This window comes from Malaya genurostris, chromosome 1 (assembly GCF_030247185.1).
Source record: "Malaya genurostris strain Urasoe2022 chromosome 1, Malgen_1.1, whole genome shotgun sequence".
Classification (NCBI taxonomy): Eukaryota; Metazoa; Arthropoda; class Insecta; order Diptera; family Culicidae; genus Malaya; species Malaya genurostris.
The window spans coordinates 36895033-36914964 of NC_080570.1; the positions used below are offsets into that span (position 1 = coordinate 36895033).

The window sequence follows — 19932 nt, forward strand, 5'->3', positions numbered from 1 at the left end:
CGATGAACTGTTGGTTTATCTTTAAAAGGTATGCAATTTGTTCCCACTTTTTCTCTATATATTGTTTACTTCTATGCTTCCTGTGTGAAATATGAAGTTACGCCCTCGCACTTTTTTCCTGAAATTGGGTGGTTTCTGCGACCTAAGACAAACCTGCGGGAAATTTATAGTGCCATTTACTATTCCAGCAGTAAAAAGTTTTGAAGCCATCTAAAACAATGTATTTTCAACTACAACATTATAAAAGTCAGACAAAAAATGTCTTTAAATTCAAGTTATAATGATTTTTTTTCACTTCGTTTCAATTTCTTATCATTTTGGTATACAGATGCTCAATACAGATTTTCTATCCTCCGATACAGATTTACAGTTTTTTCTCCAAAAAATGCAGTTTCAAATGTGGCAATACTGGTCACAAATGCGAACGAGGAAAGAATAATTCTGGGATAAAAACACTTCAATGTACTTAATAATGAATAAATAAATGAAATAAAACCAATCAAATCCAAGCACAGTAAAAATAAATAACCTGTAAAATGAGTTTTTATGCTGATCATACACTTTTACCAAAATACGACGACTTTCGGTGGCTGTTTTCTTCATTTTCAAATAATGAAGAGCTCCCCGAAAAAAATACACTTTATTGGTCACAAAATTCGTCATTTTCGTAGTAAAGTATTGTCAACACTTCAGATAAATGACACATACTGTGTGATAAGAGCGTTCCATTGCATATTTGTACAGGTAGATCACTGGAATATAAAACAAGCTAAGCCATCTGTTAGTTCCACGAGAAATGGCGACGCAAAATAGACAGGTGATTTCGGTATATTTTTCGTTCTGCAATTTATTTTGCCACACATCGACACAAAAAATGTGCTCCACCGAGATATCAGAAGACATAAAGATTTTTTGTATTTAATCAACAACTTCAGTCGCATTTTCTATTGTATCGCCTACTGCTTCCAAATGGCCAACCTCATTTGACACTTCCGCATAACAACTTCAATTGTCTTAGTAACTCATTACCGTTCGGGAGCTAATTTCGTACGAAAAACAGGGTTACTATGATTGACTTGAATGATTTTCCATTAACAAATTAACTTCTTAGAATGGGATCTTCTACCAAAGTGTATTTTCGATCTTTTTAAATATTATTCCATTACATTCAGAAGGTTTAGATAACTGGTTGTTTGAATACGACTATTTTCTGTTATATTCGAACCCATTTGATGCAAACATTTTATTAGGGCGGGGCTGGTTGATGATTCGTAAAACGAAATGCGTTACCGAAATCTGCCTGGAGTCAAGGGACCAGTCGGTATATTATTAAAAAAAACACCATACAGCTGGCTTTAGGACAGATTGAACACACAATACGAAAACAATTATGGACATTTTCGGAATGCTTTTGAATCAAGTAGTAAAACAATCTCAAACAATCGTGGATTAAATAGCGCTTATACTCATCATTGTTACAATACAAATTTAAGAACATTTTCATCAATTCAAGAAAAATGATTAGATTCTCAACGGATTTTATGTTTTCTATTTTTGGTCTTGCACTATTTGACTATTTGTTGTTCGAGTCTACTAAATCTACTAGTTTGGGGGCCTATGATAAAAAAGAACGGTAGTTTCAATGTAATGCAAAGGATTGGCAGTGATAATTACTGATTGAAATTCATCTACTAATTCTATTCTACATGTGAACTGCCTATAGCAACATACCAGTCCCATTTCAGGATTCGTCATCTCCAGAAAGCATTATTATCTAAATTATAGGATCTATTACGAAACTAGCAGCGATCCATCCTTGATAGTTCAGTAAGACTGTTAACATGAGCTTTATCTAGTATTGAATCAAGTTGCCTTACGAGGATGAAAACAATTTTGAGGTTAGCTTTGACGTCAAAAATCCGAATGAATTTAAATTGGAATGAACATGTAAACAAACCACTGATAGAGGACAAACGTTCATCCGACTTATTCTGTGAGGGTATGTCAAGAATGAGTAAAACCTAGTAGGCCACATGGGACTGACATGCAAGTATGGGCAGTATATTTGTAGCCGTGTATTATTGTAGGTTATTGGTACTACCGAGGGGGACGACACTTAACAAATGCAATTCAGATCCAAAAGGATTTGTCCTCTTTTTTCAGTTGTGCATATCTTTGCAGACACTTGTTCATCTTTGTTACACATAGTAACGGTTGGAGACGGATCGATCGTCTTTTGTTGAGTTTTTGCTGGTTGAAACTATAACCATGGAGATTTTATACCTTATTATTATTACCAGTATTTACATATGTAAATAAAACTGACACTATAATTAGAAAAAAATCGTGTATTTCCAAAATTGATACACAGAACCCATGGTAACTCTCAAGTGGTCACGGTATATATATAATAATTATTAATTGAGGTTTTCTGAATAGTGTACTGAAATCAATAATTTGTAGGATTATTTTTCAATGTGGACAAGGATAACGTACGAATTACTATAATGTTGACTATGTGTTCTAGTCAACCAGCGGTCTTTGAAGTAAAAGTTCTCTAGAAGATTTAGTAAATTTCAAATATATACAGAAGCATCCAATACAGAACCTGTCTCAACAGAAAATTCAACGCAGCTCTAGGAAGTTAAACACAGCACACTCGTGAGATGTAATTCCTCTTTTTCATACTCGTGAATGTCGATAACTATTTTCTTATTACAGTCACAAAAAGTACTGGATGTTGAGATATTTCGAAAGTAAATAAGCCTTTACTGTCAGCCAAATAGCAATTATTATGGTCAGTGTGTTACCGAGGAAATTTGACACCCGTGGCAAAATAAGTTTTGCTGCCCCCATCGTTGGTGTAATGAGACTGAGCTGCATCTCCGGAGAGATCACTTGGACGAGCAAAACAAAAGTTCTCAAGGATTGGTTCGCTTCCCCCCCTTAAACGTTGTGCCAGGGATGAATGCCCCCAGAAATGCCTGGAAAATGCTTGTTGTCGCAGTATTAAGTATTAAGGAAGCAGTGATAGAGATCTTATAAAAAGTTCATACCACAAATTGATCTAAGAAACTTTTGATTGATGTTCAGTCATTTTCATTAAATACTGGGGATCTTAAGAATATAATAGTTGCGATACAAAAGTAATACAAAACAAATATCAATATTTTAATAATTTTAATAATAAATAACAAATAATATTAATAATTTTCGATAAAGAATCCATAAGCAGTATAGCAGCACAGAATAATCATGTATGCAAATATTTTCATTTTTATCGAGCTCTCACTATCGAATCTCAAGAATACCTCTCCAAATGTGACAAACGAAATGTTTCGGATTTTCCATGTTTTCGAATAAAGGAAACCAATCCATTTCATTAATAGATCCTTGCTCATGATCAGGTTTTCCTATGCCCCTAAAGATCATGCAGTTTCGAATTCTTGTCAAACAAATCAAACTATCCACTTAATGAATACAATACATTAAAAACACAATTTCACTATTCTTGATTTATTGATCCACCTTGACAACTCGTTAAATGTCACTAATAAATATAAAAAACTCTTCTGGAGATCGCATGTGCTTCGACTTTCTTACTGACGGTTAGACACACTTCTGAACGGTTAGATACGCTTTTGAACGATTAGATGTCTTATTAGAGGTAAATGCAATTTCATTATATTTTGACGACTTTTTTCATTTCTTTTGTATAATCCGGATCTGTCGTCCCCCTCGGGTACTACTTTATTCTAAGTGGTCAGGAGCTGCAAAAAGCCTATTTGTAATTAGTTTTTTTTAATGTTTAAGTTTATAGAAATGGTATGTATGCGGCAGTTATTGATTTGTGAAATCGCGGTCTCGGTGGACAGTTTTCCATTTTCCACTCGGAATAACATTGTTCTGGGTCTGAACATATGAATTTGACCCCAGAGTAAAATCAGTGCCGCGAAGCTTTTCACACGTGTTTTGTACTGATTCATTCAATCCAAACTAACAGCTAAAGTGGCGTTATTCGATTCCGCAAAATATTCTTAAAGAAGAATAGATGGAACCAATCCTATTTAGAAGTTATGTAGTTAAACGGTTTGAGCTCTATTCGGTTATATCATTGGTTTTATATTAAATACGATTGCAACATATCTTCTTTTCCAAATGCGAAAAGAAGACTAGTGAGTCGAGTTATGTAGTTTTGATTGTTGTCATATTAAACAAGTTAATGATTAGTGTGTGAAAACTTGAAAACACTTTCGATGTTTCTTATTTATCATTTCAATACGTATCCTTACTACTCAAGGAACTAACTACCAACAAATGCATGTATTATAATATCTTAATTGCGCATGGATTGTAATAAATATTTTTCCTTTACTTTATAGAGATCCGTTTATGTAGAAAACTGTTTCAAAAATCAATAATCTTGTCTGCATTTTAACTTTACGAACATTTTCTGATGAACTTTGCGAATTTGCAAAGCTATTTTATTTTGGTAAGGCGGTATGTTGGTCTTGCGATGATGTTTAAGTTTGATTTTTTTCGGACTCACCGCTTAACGATAGGTCGGGCTCAGGCTACGATCGTAGTCTCGGAAACTCGTCGGCGGTAAACTCATCGAAACGGCTGTGTCCAACCTAAAACGAATGAAGTACGGTTAAAATTGTGCGAATTTTAAATTTGCAACCCCTGTATAGAAATCAAAGACATAGTCCTACGTCAAGACTGCATTTCACTTAAAGCTCGTTCGAGATTCAAAACAAAACAATTATCTCTTCGCTGTCTAACGTCGAACGATGTAAACAAAGGACATATTCTACATAATTTAAACAATATTTACGAAATAAACGTGACATTGGAAACAATCTCAGATACAAATAACTACTTTTTGGTTTTCACTCCTCTAAATGCTATTCCTAAACTGTTCGAATGTCGTCCTGACTCCAATCTTCAACAAACAAGACTCGCATGTATTATTGTCTCGGTTATTATAAATCCTAAATGTCTCCAGAAATCAAAGACGCTACTCCGCTATTCCGCAAGTTTGGAAAAATTTAAGAAAATCGTTGTAATTTGTAAAACTGATGTAGATGCAAAATCAATCATAGTAACCCATTAATCAGCAGACAAAATTTGACAGCTCTATCAGTCGAACTCTAATGTCGTTTTCGCTTGATGCCAAACCTAATTCAACTTCCACCCTAACAGCTGTCAAACTCAACTAACACAGTTTCATGAAAAGTGTTTGTTTGATGAAACTACCGTGAGTCAGTTTCAATTTTCACAAGCGAAAACGACGTAACCGTGATAGAAAAAAAAACAGAGAAAAAACTCCAAAGAACTGAACCCCGCCGCGTCTAAAACGGAGATCGTGCGGCACTTTATGGACGCCAGATACACCCGTTCCGGTAATTATAACATCTTGACACTATTAGACAGCAATCAGAGCATCGAAGCGCAAAAAAGCTTCAAAGGAAGCTGAAGAGAAATACCGAGGGAAAAGTGGTTACATCGCTACGTGCGTTTAGACGGGAGGTGCAACCGGTCAAACAGTGTCGCCCAAATGTCAAACGTGGCGAACACCAGAGATGCCAGGTCTGCAGATTTGTCTGTAAATCTGCAGATTTGGGGTATAGTGCTGCAGACATTTTTTGTTGTGCAGACTTTTACAGCCTTTTGAAATTTCCGCGACCTTTTTTTTTTTTTGCTGCCAGCAAGACATATTTGCTGAATGCAGATTTTTTTCAGATTTACAGACCCTGTCTGTAGATATTTGAAATTTTTACCTGGCATCTCTGGCGAACACGAACAAACATGTCAGGAAGGGGAAGTCGCATCCACTGGATTCGGCGGTGCAGGCAATGACTCAGCGGCAGCGGCTGAATAAGATGTTCAACTCGATTTTTCGGTGAATCGCGACATGGCGGTGATGTTGGACGACAAGACCTATCAGCGAAAACTCTTCTTTCGCTCCGGACTGGTCGTGAACGTGGGAATTTACAGTACGAAATACGTGCCGGAAGTTGCGTCGTTCATCAAGAAATACCAGAAGGGTGAAGACGCGGTATTCTGACCGGATCTGGCGCCCAACGTCCCCCAGCTGCGTCCCATCGAAAACTTCTGGGCCAAACTGAAACGTAAGATCTACTCCAACAATTTTGTCGCAAGAACTGAGAGGGAATTGATAAATAAAACGAAGAAAGAACTCTAAAGCATGTCGTCACACGCCGGATTGTGCAAAATTTGGGTAATATACCACAACAGCTGCTGTCGAACCGTTTGTTTGAAGACAGTTCCGAACCTAGTTTCAACGTCATTGAACTTGAAATTCCCAGGTACACCACTGCATGCCAAATGGTAATATGGTATCTGATTGGTCCAGCTGAAGAAGCTTCAGCGAACAGAATGTAAGAACAATAAAAACAGAAAAAAGCGAGTAGGTAATACCATAGACATAACTAGAGGACGTGAATACGAATAAAACTAGCATGTTTCTTTCACATTAATAATCGTAGGTCTTAGTTAATTGAGAATTTCTCAACTTTTACTGCTTACCTTCCAGAGATGTATAGATATTGACATTCAGGAACTGGAACTGAATTTAAGAACTAAACTCGAAACCTGGAACTGGCTCCGAATTCAGTTACAAAATCCAGATCAAGAATTCATTTCACGAGTTAAGTTGTAGAATTTCTTGAACTGAACTTATTTTCAGAATTCAGATTCCAAAATTTAATTCTAGAACTGAATTCTGCACTTGAGTTCCGAACCTGAATTAAGGATCTGAACTCAGTTCCAAAATCTAGTTCCAGAACCCGTCTTAGTTCCGAATTCAATTCCAGAATGCAGGCTCTGAATTCTGGAAATAAATTATGGATCAGATTTAGAGTTCCAGAATGACTAAATCAGAATTTTGGATACGAATTCCGAACTTAAGGCCTGAGTCCAGCAGGTCGCGTATAACCACGTGGCCTTTTGAGCCGATTTTATTTCTCTCATGTTTCGTTACGTTACCAGAGAACTAAAATGGCGCCACCATAGAAATCGACTTACCTTCGCAAAAATAAATTTCACTTCATTTTTATCGCGACAACATATATGTATCGCATCTAAATTAAACTATCTAGACATTGTTTGAAGGCGAGATATTCTATGAACAAGTTGAAATTTGCCGTTTTCAGCTATGCAATTCTTCCTTCAGAAAAAAGACTTTCCCGACCGCTAAAGTCAATGCATCATTCTGAAATTTTCACAGAATAATCTAAACTAATAGAACTAAATTCAGTCCTAGAGTGTTAGTTTAAACATTTGAACCTGAAATTAAAATATTAAACTAAATTATAAACCTTAACTTAAGTTTAGAATTCCGTTCCAGAGTCCGATTCAAATGAACTTCACACCACGCAGAAAGTCTGTGTTTGCTGTTGCTGGATGAAGGCGACTGAAACTATCTCAAAACTGTCGCCCAAATGCGAAAAAACGCAGCAAGCGCGTTGAGTTTTCCTCATTGTTTCCAAATAGTTGAGAAAGCTAAATTTTTCAGTTATTTCTGGTTATCACACACTGTTGAAAATTCAATCATAAATTGCTGATATTCACGACTAAGTTCTACCCATTCTCCACAGGGGCGAATTTTGAAAAGTAAAGTAAAACGAATTCACGTCAAAACACCTACCGTCGTGCTTCACACTCCAGCAGCGTAGAATCGATCGGTTCCTGAGCCACATTTCGTAACGAATCTCCCAGCGTCTGTCGCAACTGTTGCATCTCCCTGCCGGCGCGCGAACTTCTCAGGATATACATCTGTCGGCGCTTGGCTTCCTGAGCCAGTTGTTCTCTCAGCATGGAAATTTGATTCTCCAACCGTAACACCTGCTGCCGGTGCGATTGCTCTCTGGCATCCAGCAATCGTTCCGCCTGAATTTGTGCACTTCGGTAGCGTTCCACGTCACCGCTTCCACACCCTCCAGTTTTCAAAGGGGACTCCAGGGATTTTGCTTTAGCCCTAGCCAGCTCGGCTTCCTTTTCCGCCAGTAGCGTCTCCAGGCGACGTACTTTCATTCGCAGCTCACGGCTCTCGTGCTCGATCTGGGTATGATCGAGACCACAGCTGAACTTCAAACCTGTTGACGTTGACCCGCCCATGCTACCCGATTCCAATCGGTTTGAATCGAATTCACCACAATCGGCAGACATCTTTTCCGACCGATCGAACTGCACATGGCCGGAAAATTTGCTGCCCTTCTCCAAGCCGCGTCTTTCATTTTCCAAATGGCGAACCTTTTCGTGCAAAGCTTCAACCTGCAAGTAGAACCGAACCGTTCATTATCAAATGGTAAAATTTACACCAGCACTCATAACAAACCTTATTTCGCAGTTCGGTGCGATCCCGTTGCGAATTTACCAACTGACGTGCAAGATCCTGATCGCCACCGGTGGTACTGCCAAACTGTTCCGCATTTTCCTGATTCCACTTGGCCAACCGCAGTTGTGATTCCAGTGCTGATTTTTGCACGTCGCACTCTGCCAACTGTTCCTGTAGGCGTTGCGTTTGGTCCTGTGCGGTCTGCTGATTGCGTCTGAGCTCATTCACCGTATGCTGCGTAGCATCCAAACGTTCCGAAAGGATGCGACGTTCGTTTTCACTGTTGGTCAGAGACTTCTGCAGTTGCTTCAGTTTATCTTGTCCCAGTGCAAAAGTGTGTCCCTGATCGGAGGTATGTCGATGCAATCCAGCGATTTCCCCGCGCAACTCAGTTTCGGTAATTGCAGCCGCTTGCAACCGTTCCTTCAGTTGATCAACCGTACTCTTGAGAGCGGTACAACGATCTTCAAGCTGAGAACTGGTCCGCTGAAGATTTTCCAGTCGCTCTTGGACGTTTCTGATGGTACAATCCTTCTCCTGGAGTGCCATCTGAAGACGTTGAATGTCTCCTTCCAGTGCCACACGCTGTAGATCTAACTTCGACGCACGACCTTCGGTTCTGGTCAGTTCGTCCTGAAGATGTCGCTTGTCGGACTCTAGCCTACACGCATGTTGACGACATTTTTCCAGCCGTTCTTCCAGTTGACCCTTCTCTTCCGTTGTACTTCCCAACGACTGCTCCAGGTGGGCGGCTTTCTCTCGGGTAACGGTCAATTCATCGGTTTTCTGTCGCAGCGTTTCCTCCGTCGCCAACAGTGCACTTACCTTTTGGGCCAACTTTGCCTCCAGGTTAATTTTATCGTCATGAACAGCTCGATTGTGCTGTTGCAGTTTGCAGATTTTACTTTCTAACCGAACCTGACCGTCACTGGCTTCCTGAAGTTGTTTCTTGGCCGAACAAAGCTGCACCTTGACATCGTCTCTTTCGCGTTCGATTTGAGCGACCTGCTGCATCAGAGTGCGTACGCCCTTGCGAACCATCTCGGGATCAACGTCGATGATGGCATTATCACCGGACAAACTACGGGTATCGTGCGGTTGATGATGATGATGGTGATGGTGATGGTGATGTTGTAACTCGTCCCGTTCGCTTCGACCTCTTGCTGGACTATATCTGATGAAAAGATTTGGATTTTAATTCATTCTGATACAAATAATTTCACCTCGCATACCTTCTTGACGGACTTAAAAGCCGATACGGCAAACTAACCGAACCATCCATTTGGATACCGGCAATTCTTCTCAGCGTATGACCAATCGAACTCAGTTTATTTTCTGTATCCTTCTTAATGGCATCTAATTGAGCCAACTGTTCATCGAGGGCTCGTACCCTACCTTCGGATCCACCCAAACGTGCCTTCAGTTCCTGAATTTGCTGCGTAGCATCCGCCAGACAAACTTCCAAGTTGTGCTTCTGATCTTCCAGTCGTTTCTCACGCCCTCTGCCATCCTCGATTCTTGCGCAAAGCTCTTGCTCACGCTGATGGAACCGATGTTCGTCTTGATTAGCCTTGCATCGTGCTCGACCTAGCTCCTGCCGGGTAGCACACAGCGAACCCTCCAAATCGGCCATCTGTTTCTTGATCTGATGCAGTTCTTGCAAAATTCGTTCCTTCTCCTCGGACTCATTCGTCAGCCGAGCCTGCAGTTCCTTCTCGGCAGCGTCGTTCTGCGTCGACTGTGTCTGGAACTTCTGTAGGTTACTCTGGGCGGCCGAAAGCTCCTGATACGTTTTGGTCATATTGTTTTCCGTTTCTTTGAGGATCGTCTGCAGTCGAACTTTTTCCTGCTCTAGCAAGTTTCGCGATTCCTCGAGGCCTTAAACGTGATTCATTAGAATGTTTTTTTCTATGTTATTAGAAGAATCAAAAACTCACCTGCGATTTTTTGCAGAGCATCATCCATTGATCTGGCCTGTTCTCGACGTTGTCCTTCAACCCGCTTGACATGATCTCGCAGTTCTTTATTACTGTTGGCATACTTGTCCCGTTCGATGTTGCTGTCGGTCAATGTTCTACGAGTGTCGGTCAATTCCTTCCTGGTACTGTCAATACAATTTTCAGCTAGAAATCAAAAAATCCACGATGAGAAAAACGAAAATCAACGAGCTATTTTCTAACTAACCTTCTTTCAACTTCCGTTGCGTATCCTGCAGCTGTAAATTGACCGTGTCGCACCGATCCTCAACCAGTCTCGTTTGAACTTTCAATTCTTCAATCTCTTTCAGCGCAATATCCTTCTCGTCACGCAGAGCCCCTTGCAGAACTCCCAGCCGGTTCAGTTCTTCCTCGGCTCGTATACGAGCTTCCTCCATTTTCGCTCGTATCTTGGAAATCTCTTCGCGCAGACAACCGATCGTGGTACGATCCTTCTCCTGTCGGGCACTCATCTCTCGCTTCAACCGATCACTGTTGTCTAGCTCGAGTTTAAGATCACGCGTAACACCGTCCAACCGCTCCATGACGGCTTGCTTGTCCCGATGGGCAATCAACAGGGCCTGTTGTTTTTCGTTTTCGGCCCGAAGAATCGTTTCCTCGTGCTGCTGATTCAGTGCTTCCAGATGCAACTGCAGTGCTTCGAATTGATCCTTCAGGGTTTGAATTTCGGCATCCTTGGATTCTTGCAGAGCCTGCAACGCTTGACTCATTCGTTTTTCCAACGAACAGCGAATCGCTTCCTTCTCATCGTTCAGTTTTTTTATATTTTCCTCCCCGAACGTGCGCAGGTTCGACAGTTTCTGTAGAAATTCTGCCTCCTGGTTCGCAGCTGCATTAGTTAGTTGTATTTTGATGTCCTGTGCCCGACGTTCCGCATTTTCCAAATCCTTGTTCAGCCGGGCTATCAGGGCTTTGTGCGATTCCTGTTTGATGAGCAAATCCTGGTTTTCCCTTTCCAGTGTATCTTTTCTAGTTTCTGCTTCCTCCAGAGACGTATTGGTATCGAACAGTACCGCTTCCAACGAATCTTTCTCGCTACGAAGGGAAGCTAGTTGTTCCTGTAATTGTGATAGAAAGCAAAAAAAAAACGATGAACTTTGAAATTGGTCAAAATAACGATCACGATTTATTTCAGTGTCTCGGAAACATGTACTAGAAAAATAACAAGAAGATAATATGCCTTGGGAACCAATCAACGTACAGCGTCGGTGGTGTAATGGTCAGCATAGTTGCCTTCCAAGCAGTTGATCCGGGTTCGATTCCCGGCCGACGCAGGATTTCTTTTTGCTCTTCGTCTTTTCGTCAATGGATAAAATAATTGCTTCAAGCTCACCTGTAAACGTTGCAAATCTTTTTCCTGTACTTCGATAAGCACGGCCCGTTCCTCGCTTTCCTTGACCAGTTCCTCCAGATTCCGGTTCAGCCGAGCATTCATTTCATTGGCCTGCTCGAGTCGTTGCCTCAAACGCATCACTTCCTCTCCAATCGTTTCCTTCTTCCGAGAGATCGTTGCTATTTGATTGTTCAGATCGTTTCTCTCGCGACCAACACAGCTCAGTTCCTGCTCGATTTTATCTTTTTCCATCTCGAGACACTTCAGCCGTTCACTGATGGTCAGCTTGTCGGAATCCAGATCCAGCCGGGTCTGTTCGGCCGAAATCAGTTCCTTCTTCAGAGCAGCTAAATCTACCGCCTGGTCGGACACGTTGCTTTTCAGTTTATCGCGTTCCTGCTCTAGCTCTGCGACCGATTCCTTCAGTTGTTTGATTTCCGTTTCGAGATGTTCATTCGAGGAACTCTTTTTCTCCAGTGTCATCTGCAATCCGTCCCGTTCGCCCAATACTCGATCCAACTCATATTCCAGATCCAGCTTTTGTTTCTCGATCAAATTAAGTAAGCCTTCCGATTCGATGCGTTGTTGTTCGAGCAAATCACGCGACAGGTAGAGTTTATTCAATTCCTCCCGTAGGGTAATGGTTTCCTCCCGCAAGCGGCTTGAACGTTCTTCTTCGGCTCTGGAAATGGAATAGAAAATTACTTTTATATAGCTTTTGTTTACTCGATAAGTACGTCCCGGTAGCCGTGATCGTCTAGTGGTTAGGACCCTACGTTGTGGCCGTAGTAACCCAGGTTCGAATCCTGGTCACGGCAGTGTGCAATATCACTGTCACGGGCGGGACAATTTTTTCTTGAGTTGAATGGCGGCTGACTTTTCTATAAACACTTTTTATTCACAATTATTGTAATATTCTAGTGTATCACAGTGTGTATGTGATTCGAAATAAATCTTTCAAAAAAATATTTTTTGTGTGAATGTATGTAACAACAATAGACAATCAGTTTTTCGCAATTTAAAAACGGAAAAGAAGAATTAGTCATGATAGACTGTTTCCTTCTTGGTTCGTTTCAGTTACCAACATCATTTCCCGTGAGTGGATGACTCAAGTTTCGAATTTAATAATTCCCGGTGAGTTTTCCAAAGGGCCGTAAACAGCAAATGACAGAGTTTCTCTTTTTTTACGCTCTCTGTTTCTATTCATTACGGAGCCGTTTGGGCGTTTACTTTTCAACTCTTCACAAGAAATCTTCGATTTCTAGTAAGTACTGTAAATTTTACGAAAATCGTTGTAAACACTCACTGGAACAAACGTATGAAAAACTAATAAGCTTTTGAAAACTCCAAGCAGAATTCGAAACAGCAAAGCGTGATCCCCGGCCTATGCAGTAATCTGACAGATGATTCAATAATGCATCGAAAATATATTTTTATAGAATTGGGAATTTTGATTCGTGCAAATAGAATATTGGTTGAAAAGTTCAAAATTGCGAAATTAACCATTCCCGATCTTTAGCGTCAGTCATGTTATTTGTCGGAATAATATAAAACAAAAATTTTAAATGAATCTATCATCCATACCAACACAATCCAATTGGAAAACATGTTCATTCTGTCTTCGTCTTTCCCACATAACACATGCGTCTCTTCCAAAAGCAAAGAGCCATAGCGGAAAACTACCTCTAACCACCCTCGATCAATCTGACCGTGTGGCCTAATGGAGAAGGCGTCGGACTTCGGATCCGAAGATTGCAGGTTCGAGTCCTGTCACGGTCGTCAAGGTTTTTTTTCGCGACTCGGAATCTGAACCGAATAGCATTTATTTTACTGAGTGGAATAATTCTCAACTAAATTACGTGACACCCACAGCGTGGCCAGATCTTCTTGTGAAAATATGACATCACCATACAGGTCACAGCAACAGGAAAAGATCCCTCACAAGTCTATGTTGACATTCAGTGACAGTGAAGAATTGAGGGGACTTTGAAAAAGTTTTGAAGGATTATATAACGTTTCTGCCCTCTTAGAAAAAACGTTCAACGGTTGTCCTTCATTGGTCCAATACGTTGGATCATTGGTCTAATGAACGTCCAATCAATCGTTCAACGGGAGGCCAACACGAGGATCTTCGTTTGCGGATTTTGAAACAGACCGTTGAACCGAATGCCATTGTTGTCGTTCAACAAACCCGGCAGACAGAGGTCCATTGTTGAGCCATTTTTAATATGAGGAGTTGGAGCACAGACTAACAGACAGGACACTCAAATTAGATTCTTCAATCATTTTAACGGTCATTTCGAATATTCCTTTATTTGGGACAGTACTCACATGTGTCATGATGGCGCCACGTTACTCTATCAAAAACATCCTGTCTGTCATCTAGACTTTGTTTATTTTTTTCATTTACCAACAGAGTTGCCATTCATACAGAATTACCTGTAATGTATTGATTTGTATACGTCCATGCGAATTTCATGCAGGATACAGATTTAATACATATTGCCAAAACTATACACATAATTGTGCCTACTTCTCATCCTCCAACGCAATACAAAATCGAACCCGTTTTGTTACAATATTTACTTGCTTCTGGTCTGCCGCCACTTAATTTCGGGTGAAAACTACCAACACAATAAAAATAGTCTAGATGAACAACGTTGAGTCAAATAAATGGTTACCTTCCAACATCGCGAAAAAGTTAAATATATTATCAACGTTATCCAATAATTTATTGTGACGATTCATTTTCAAATATTTTGATGAAATCAGGCATCCCTGCAAGCAGCTGATCGGTGTTGACAAACGAGGGGAAACCAACTAGTAAAAAAAACTTGTACATAACACAAGGGGTGTACAGATAGTAAATAGTTCGCGCAGTACAATATAGGTGGAACTAGTGCATAACGAAAAATTATTTTTATAAGAATTTACTCATACTGTCATGTCTGTTAGTCTGTGGTTGGAGCCCCGTTGGACTAGTTTTACTGGACAATTTCCTAAGTTTTTTCCATCTTTTTTTAAACTAACACTTCGTACCTGTACAATACTTCTACTTCACTTAGAATAACAACAAATCTTCTTTCTATATGAAGGTAATACCTAATTTTAACAATATTTTTCAAGAGAAAAACAAACAACAAGCCGTTCCAGCAAACTGAACGATTATTTCGTGCAGTATGTCGTTCAACAAGCGCTCAACGACCAACAAAATAGAGCCGCCTGCTGAGAGAGTGTTGACAGCGGTACCTTAATTTTCATTAGGAGGGAACAAATTTCAATTCATTTTTTTCAGTGATGGCTGAACCGATTTTCACAAACTTAGATTCAAATCAAAGGTCTTAAGGTTCCATACAAAGTTTCTGAATTTCATTTGGATTCGATTTCCGGTTCCAGAGTTACAGGGTGATATGCTTAAAAAAAGTGGAAAAAGTTGTCACCCACTTTGCTCAGAGATGGCTGAAACGATTTTTACAAACTTATACCGTTTTCGTTTTCGCACCTAGACGCGGGTGACTCTGACTCCGAGTAAAACGAACACGTGGTACGCGCCCTAAACAACAACTCATAAAAAAAGAAAAAATAAACAAACTCGCATGGATGCGTAGTGCGACCCGAGAAAAATTTCAGAGCAAAACTACGCGATTGGAGTCCGATCTAGAGCGACCCCAGGTTGCTAAAACAAACATCTCAAAAGTTGTTTGGGCGACTCTGGGTCAGCTCTCGGGCTGCTCTGATCAATAAACGAAAACGGTATTAGATTCTGATGAAAGAACAAATCGCAGTAGCAGTTGATTAATTGACAATATGAAGTTTAAGACAAATTCTGTTCATTCCTTAATAAACGTTTCTTCGAGTAAGACACAACTTTAGGTTGTGGGCCCAGTCAGGCTGAACCGTAAGAATACGACGAGGTGTTGAAGATCAGGCCAAATAGCTGTTTATTGTATCAAGAATCTGTAGGACACGAACGATGGCAAGTAGCGCGAAGAAAGCTGGGATCGTTCAATTCGCTGGAGATGGATTCGATACATGGAAGTTCCGAGTCGAAACTCAAATGTCGGCTCATGGAATACGGGAAATTCTGGAAACAGATGCTCCGGCAGAAACGGCTACTGAAGCGACGAAAAAAGGGTTTAAGGAAATGGACGAAAAAGCAAAGGCTTTGCTGGTTTCGTTCATTGCAGATAGTCACTTGGAATATGTGCGGGATAAAACTACTACCAAAGCGATGTGGCAGTCCTTGGAGGCAACGTTTGCTAAGAAAGGATTTGCAGCTCAAACCTATATCCGTCGTTCGCTTGCAATGCTACGGATGGAAGAAGGAGACGCTCTCAAGGATCATTTTCGTAACTTCGATGAACTTGTGAGACAGTTGAAGGACGCAGGGGCAAAACTGACGGAATTAGACCAGGTGAGCCAGCTTTTCATTTCGCTGCCGGCATCATATGACGTACAACGTCATTAAAAAAATGGAAATCGAAAACCTGGAAGAAAATCAGCTTACCCTAGCCATAGTGAAGAGTCGTTTGCTAGCTGAAGAGCAAAAACGACATGGACGAGATTCAAGCGGTGGAGTCTCAAATCGATCTGATGGAACTGTATTAGCAGTGAAAACTGGAAATCATAAGAAAGTTTTTCGTGAGCGGAAAACGAAATTTGCTGGAAAGTGTTATGGTTGTGGAGAATATGGTCACAAGCGGTCAACTTGCTCAAGACCAAATGCGACCCTAGCGGTGGAAGTTCCAAGGGACCATGAAATTGCGTTAGTCGGAACTGTGAAAGAATCATTTTGTTCAAGCGAAAAGAAGAAGGTCGTGTGGATTCTAGACTCCGGCGCCAGTCGGCATATGGCTAACGACATTAGTATTTTCCGACGCATCGAGATACTTGCTGCACCTATTACAATAGAATGTGCAATGGATAACGGAAGCATGGAAGGTGTGAAGCAAGGCCTTATCAAGGGTAAAGTAACAATTCAAAGTGGCCAGGTATTGTTGGCTATAAGCAAAGTTTTGTTCGTTCCAAATCTAAAATTCAATCTACTATCCTTGGGGGCGCTAATGAACGTTGGAGTTAAAATCAATTTTGAAAAAGATCGAGCCATTTTGATCAAAAATAATGAGGTTATAGGAGAAGCTTTGAAGAAAGATAATTTATACTACATAACGCTGGAGGTGGAAAACGTGGACACGGCCTTGGTAACAGGTGAAGAAATATGCAAGCAAGAATTGTGGCACAAGCGGTACGGTCATTTGAGCTATAGAAATCTCCAGAAACTACAACGATCGGAAATGGTCAGTGGAATGGATAAACTGAAGAAAGACGAAATGTTTTGTGAAACCTGTGCTGAAGCAAAATTTATACGGTTACCATTCAACAGCTCGAGACCGCCAACAAGTAGACCGCTGGAGAGAGTTCATACAGATGTTTGTGGGAAAATTACACCAGCTACGATAGAAGGTTATCATTATTTTGTTACGTTTTTGGACGACTTCACGCATTTCGCAGTTGTTTACCTTATGAAATCTAAGGATCAAGTGTTCGAATATTTTAAGAATTATCAAGCAATGGCTACTGCAAAATTCGGACTACAGATAGCAAGCTTGCGATGTGATCTTGGGCGTGAATACTTCAGCAAGCATCAGTTAGACTACTACAAACAACATGGTATCCAAGTAGAGTCAACGGTCGGTTATACGCCTCAGCATAACGGAGTTGCTGAACGATTTAATCGCACTATTACCGAGAAGATGCGAGCGTTATTGGTCGAATCAGGAGTTCCTAAGTACCTCTGGGGTGAAGCGCTGTACAATACTGTATATGTTACTAACCGAAGCCCGACAGAAGCACTGAAAGTGAATAAAACACCAGCTGAAATGTGGCATGGCGAAAAACCTAATGTAGGAAAATTCAGAGTTTTTGGAAGCTTGGCGTTCTCGTGGATACCGAAGCAAAAACGTGGTAAACCTGATCCAACAGGTAAAAGGTGCATACTACTTGGATACGAGATGAGAATGTGGATAAAATTGAAGTTGCTCCCGATCACAATTCGGTTGTTTCCATACAAGATGTTGTATCGGAGCAAGAGGGGGAGGAAGACGAAGGCATCCAATCAGAATCGCCGGCACTCCCACCACATGCGGTAGGTAAAGGTTCTTTCCTGGATGAAACAACCCCGAGGACCAGTGGTAGGGAGTGCAAGAAACCAGGTTGGTTGCGTGATTTTATTTCTTCGTATAGCGCAAATACTGCTGTAGATAATTTCTCCCAGATTCCGACAAAATATGAGGACATTGATCGTCATCCAGATGCGGCGCTGTGGTACCAGGCTATTGACGAAGAACTTCGTGCGTTAAATGATAACCAAACCTAGACGATAGTTAGGAGACCTGCATCTGTTGTTCCTGTTTCATGCAAGTGGGTATTTACTGTGAAGACTGATGCTGATAACAAACCAGTTCGCTACAAGGCTCGCTTGGTCGCTAAGGGATTCATGCAGAGAAAGCACATAGACTACCAGGAAACTTTCGCACCAGTCGCCAAGTTAACCACCATTCGAGCAATTCTAGCAGTAGCAAATATGCATAATTACGAGGTACACCAAATGGATGTTCGTACGGCTTTTTTGAACGGAATGTTAACAGAGAAGGTGTACATGCATGTACCGGAGGGCGTTAAATCGAAACCAAACGAAGTGTGTTTATTAAAGCGTTCCTTATACGGACTGAAGCAATCGCCAAGGTGTTGGAACAACCGTTTCAATAGTTTTCTGCAAAATCAAGACTTCATACGTTCATGTCACGACTACTGTCTCTATGTGCGTAAACAAAAAACGGAGACTGTTTACATCATTGTATACGTGGATGATTTGCTGATTGTGGCAAAAACACGGACGACAGTAGAGTCGATCAAGAAAATGTTCCAGAATGAGTTTGACATGGCTGATATGGGTGAACTGCATCACTTCTTAGGCATCAAAGTGGTAAGAAATCGAACAACTGGCATCATGCAGCTTTCCCAATCTGGACTTATCGAAAAAATGCTCCAAAGATTCGAAATGCAGGATTGCAAGGCGTGCACAACACCAGCTGAAGTTAGACTTCAGCTGCCCAGAGGAAATGGAGAATGTCAATATCCATACAGAGAGCTGATAGGCAGTTTAATGTATATTATGATGGGAACCAGACCGGATCTGTGCTATATCGTTGGCTATCTATCACGTTTTCAAGATAAATCTGGACCTGAACATTGGCAACAAGCAAAAAGAGTACTCAGATATCTTCAAGGAACAAAGAGTTATCAACTGGTGTACAAGGCTAATTCCCACAAGACTCCAATTGAAAGCTTCGTTGATGCTGATTATGCAGGTGATGAATTGGACCGCAAATGTGTATCCGGTTATCTTTTAAAAGTTTTCGACAGTACCGTGGCTTGGTCGTCAAAGAAACAAGCAACTGTAGCAATGTCATCAACAGAAGCAGAGTACGTAGCAATGAGTAGTATCAGTGATATAATCTGGATGAGCGGATTGATGACTGATATGTGTGAAGCACAAAATCTATACCCTGTTCCAGTATTCGAGGATAACCAGGGCGCTATCGCAATGGCAAAGAAAGAAGAGACTAAAAGAGTAAAACATATAGACGTTAAATTTCACTTCATTCGCAACGCAGTAGCAGATGGAAAAGTTAAACTGTTATACATTCAATCCCAACTACAGGAAGCGGATATTCTAACCAAGTCACTTGCTGCTCCATTGTTTAAAGAGTTGCGACAGAAGATCGGATTACGGAATATCAACTGAGAGGGGGTGATGAAAGAACAAATCGCAGTAGCAGTTGATTAATTGACAATATGAAGTTTAAGACAAATTCTGTTCATTCCTTAATAAACGTTTCTTCGAGTAAGACACAACTTTAGATTCAAACGAAAGTCCCATAGCTTGCTATTATATTTAATCTTTATCTGACTTCCGTTTCCGAAATTAGAAGGTAATATGTGCAAATCTATGTTGAAATGCGCACTTAATTTTCTCGAAAATGTCTTAACCGATTTCACAAACTAAGATTCAAATGAAAAAAGTTTCCCGACTTCAATATTACAGCGCGATAAATGAAAACTTTTTATTTTCATGAATTTATTTTTTCCACAAGTGATGGCAAAACGAGATGCAAATTTTTGTAAAACTTCCGGGTAAATTTATCTAGTTGGCAGACCTTGTTAGTTAGTGGATATAT

The 19932-nt window shown here is 40.5% G+C and overlaps 1 protein-coding gene and 3 non-coding genes across 5 annotated transcripts in view; 3 read left to right on the forward strand and 1 right to left on the reverse strand.

Moving 5' to 3' along the window:
* Positions 1 to 1534: 1534 nt before the first annotated feature.
* Positions 1535 to 19932, reverse strand: part of LOC131437249 (rootletin) — a 70189-nt gene continuing 51791 nt past the window's right edge. For both annotated transcript variants that reach the window (XM_058606484.1, XM_058606476.1), the window contains exons 7-13: positions 11693 to 12374; positions 10547 to 11417; positions 10300 to 10485; positions 9595 to 10240; positions 8363 to 9536; positions 7673 to 8298; positions 1535 to 4634 (exon numbers count right to left, since the gene is read on the reverse strand). In XM_058606484.1, the coding sequence (XP_058462467.1) occupies positions 4553 to 4634; positions 7673 to 8298; positions 8363 to 9536; positions 9595 to 10240; positions 10300 to 10485; positions 10547 to 11417; positions 11693 to 12374 (4267 nt within the window). In that variant the 3' untranslated portion in view covers positions 1535 to 4552. The remainder of the gene's footprint in view (positions 4635 to 7672; positions 8299 to 8362; positions 9537 to 9594; positions 10241 to 10299; positions 10486 to 10546; positions 11418 to 11692; positions 12375 to 19932) is intronic.
* Trnag-ucc (transfer RNA glycine (anticodon UCC)) lies at positions 11562 to 11633 on the forward strand. Its single transcript has one exon. It is a non-coding gene; the product is annotated as a tRNA-Gly (tRNA).
* Trnah-gug (transfer RNA histidin (anticodon GUG)) lies at positions 12439 to 12510 on the forward strand. The gene has a single exon. It is a non-coding gene; the product is annotated as a tRNA-His (tRNA).
* Trnar-ucg (transfer RNA arginine (anticodon UCG)) lies at positions 13399 to 13471 on the forward strand. The gene has a single exon. It is a non-coding gene; the product is annotated as a tRNA-Arg (tRNA).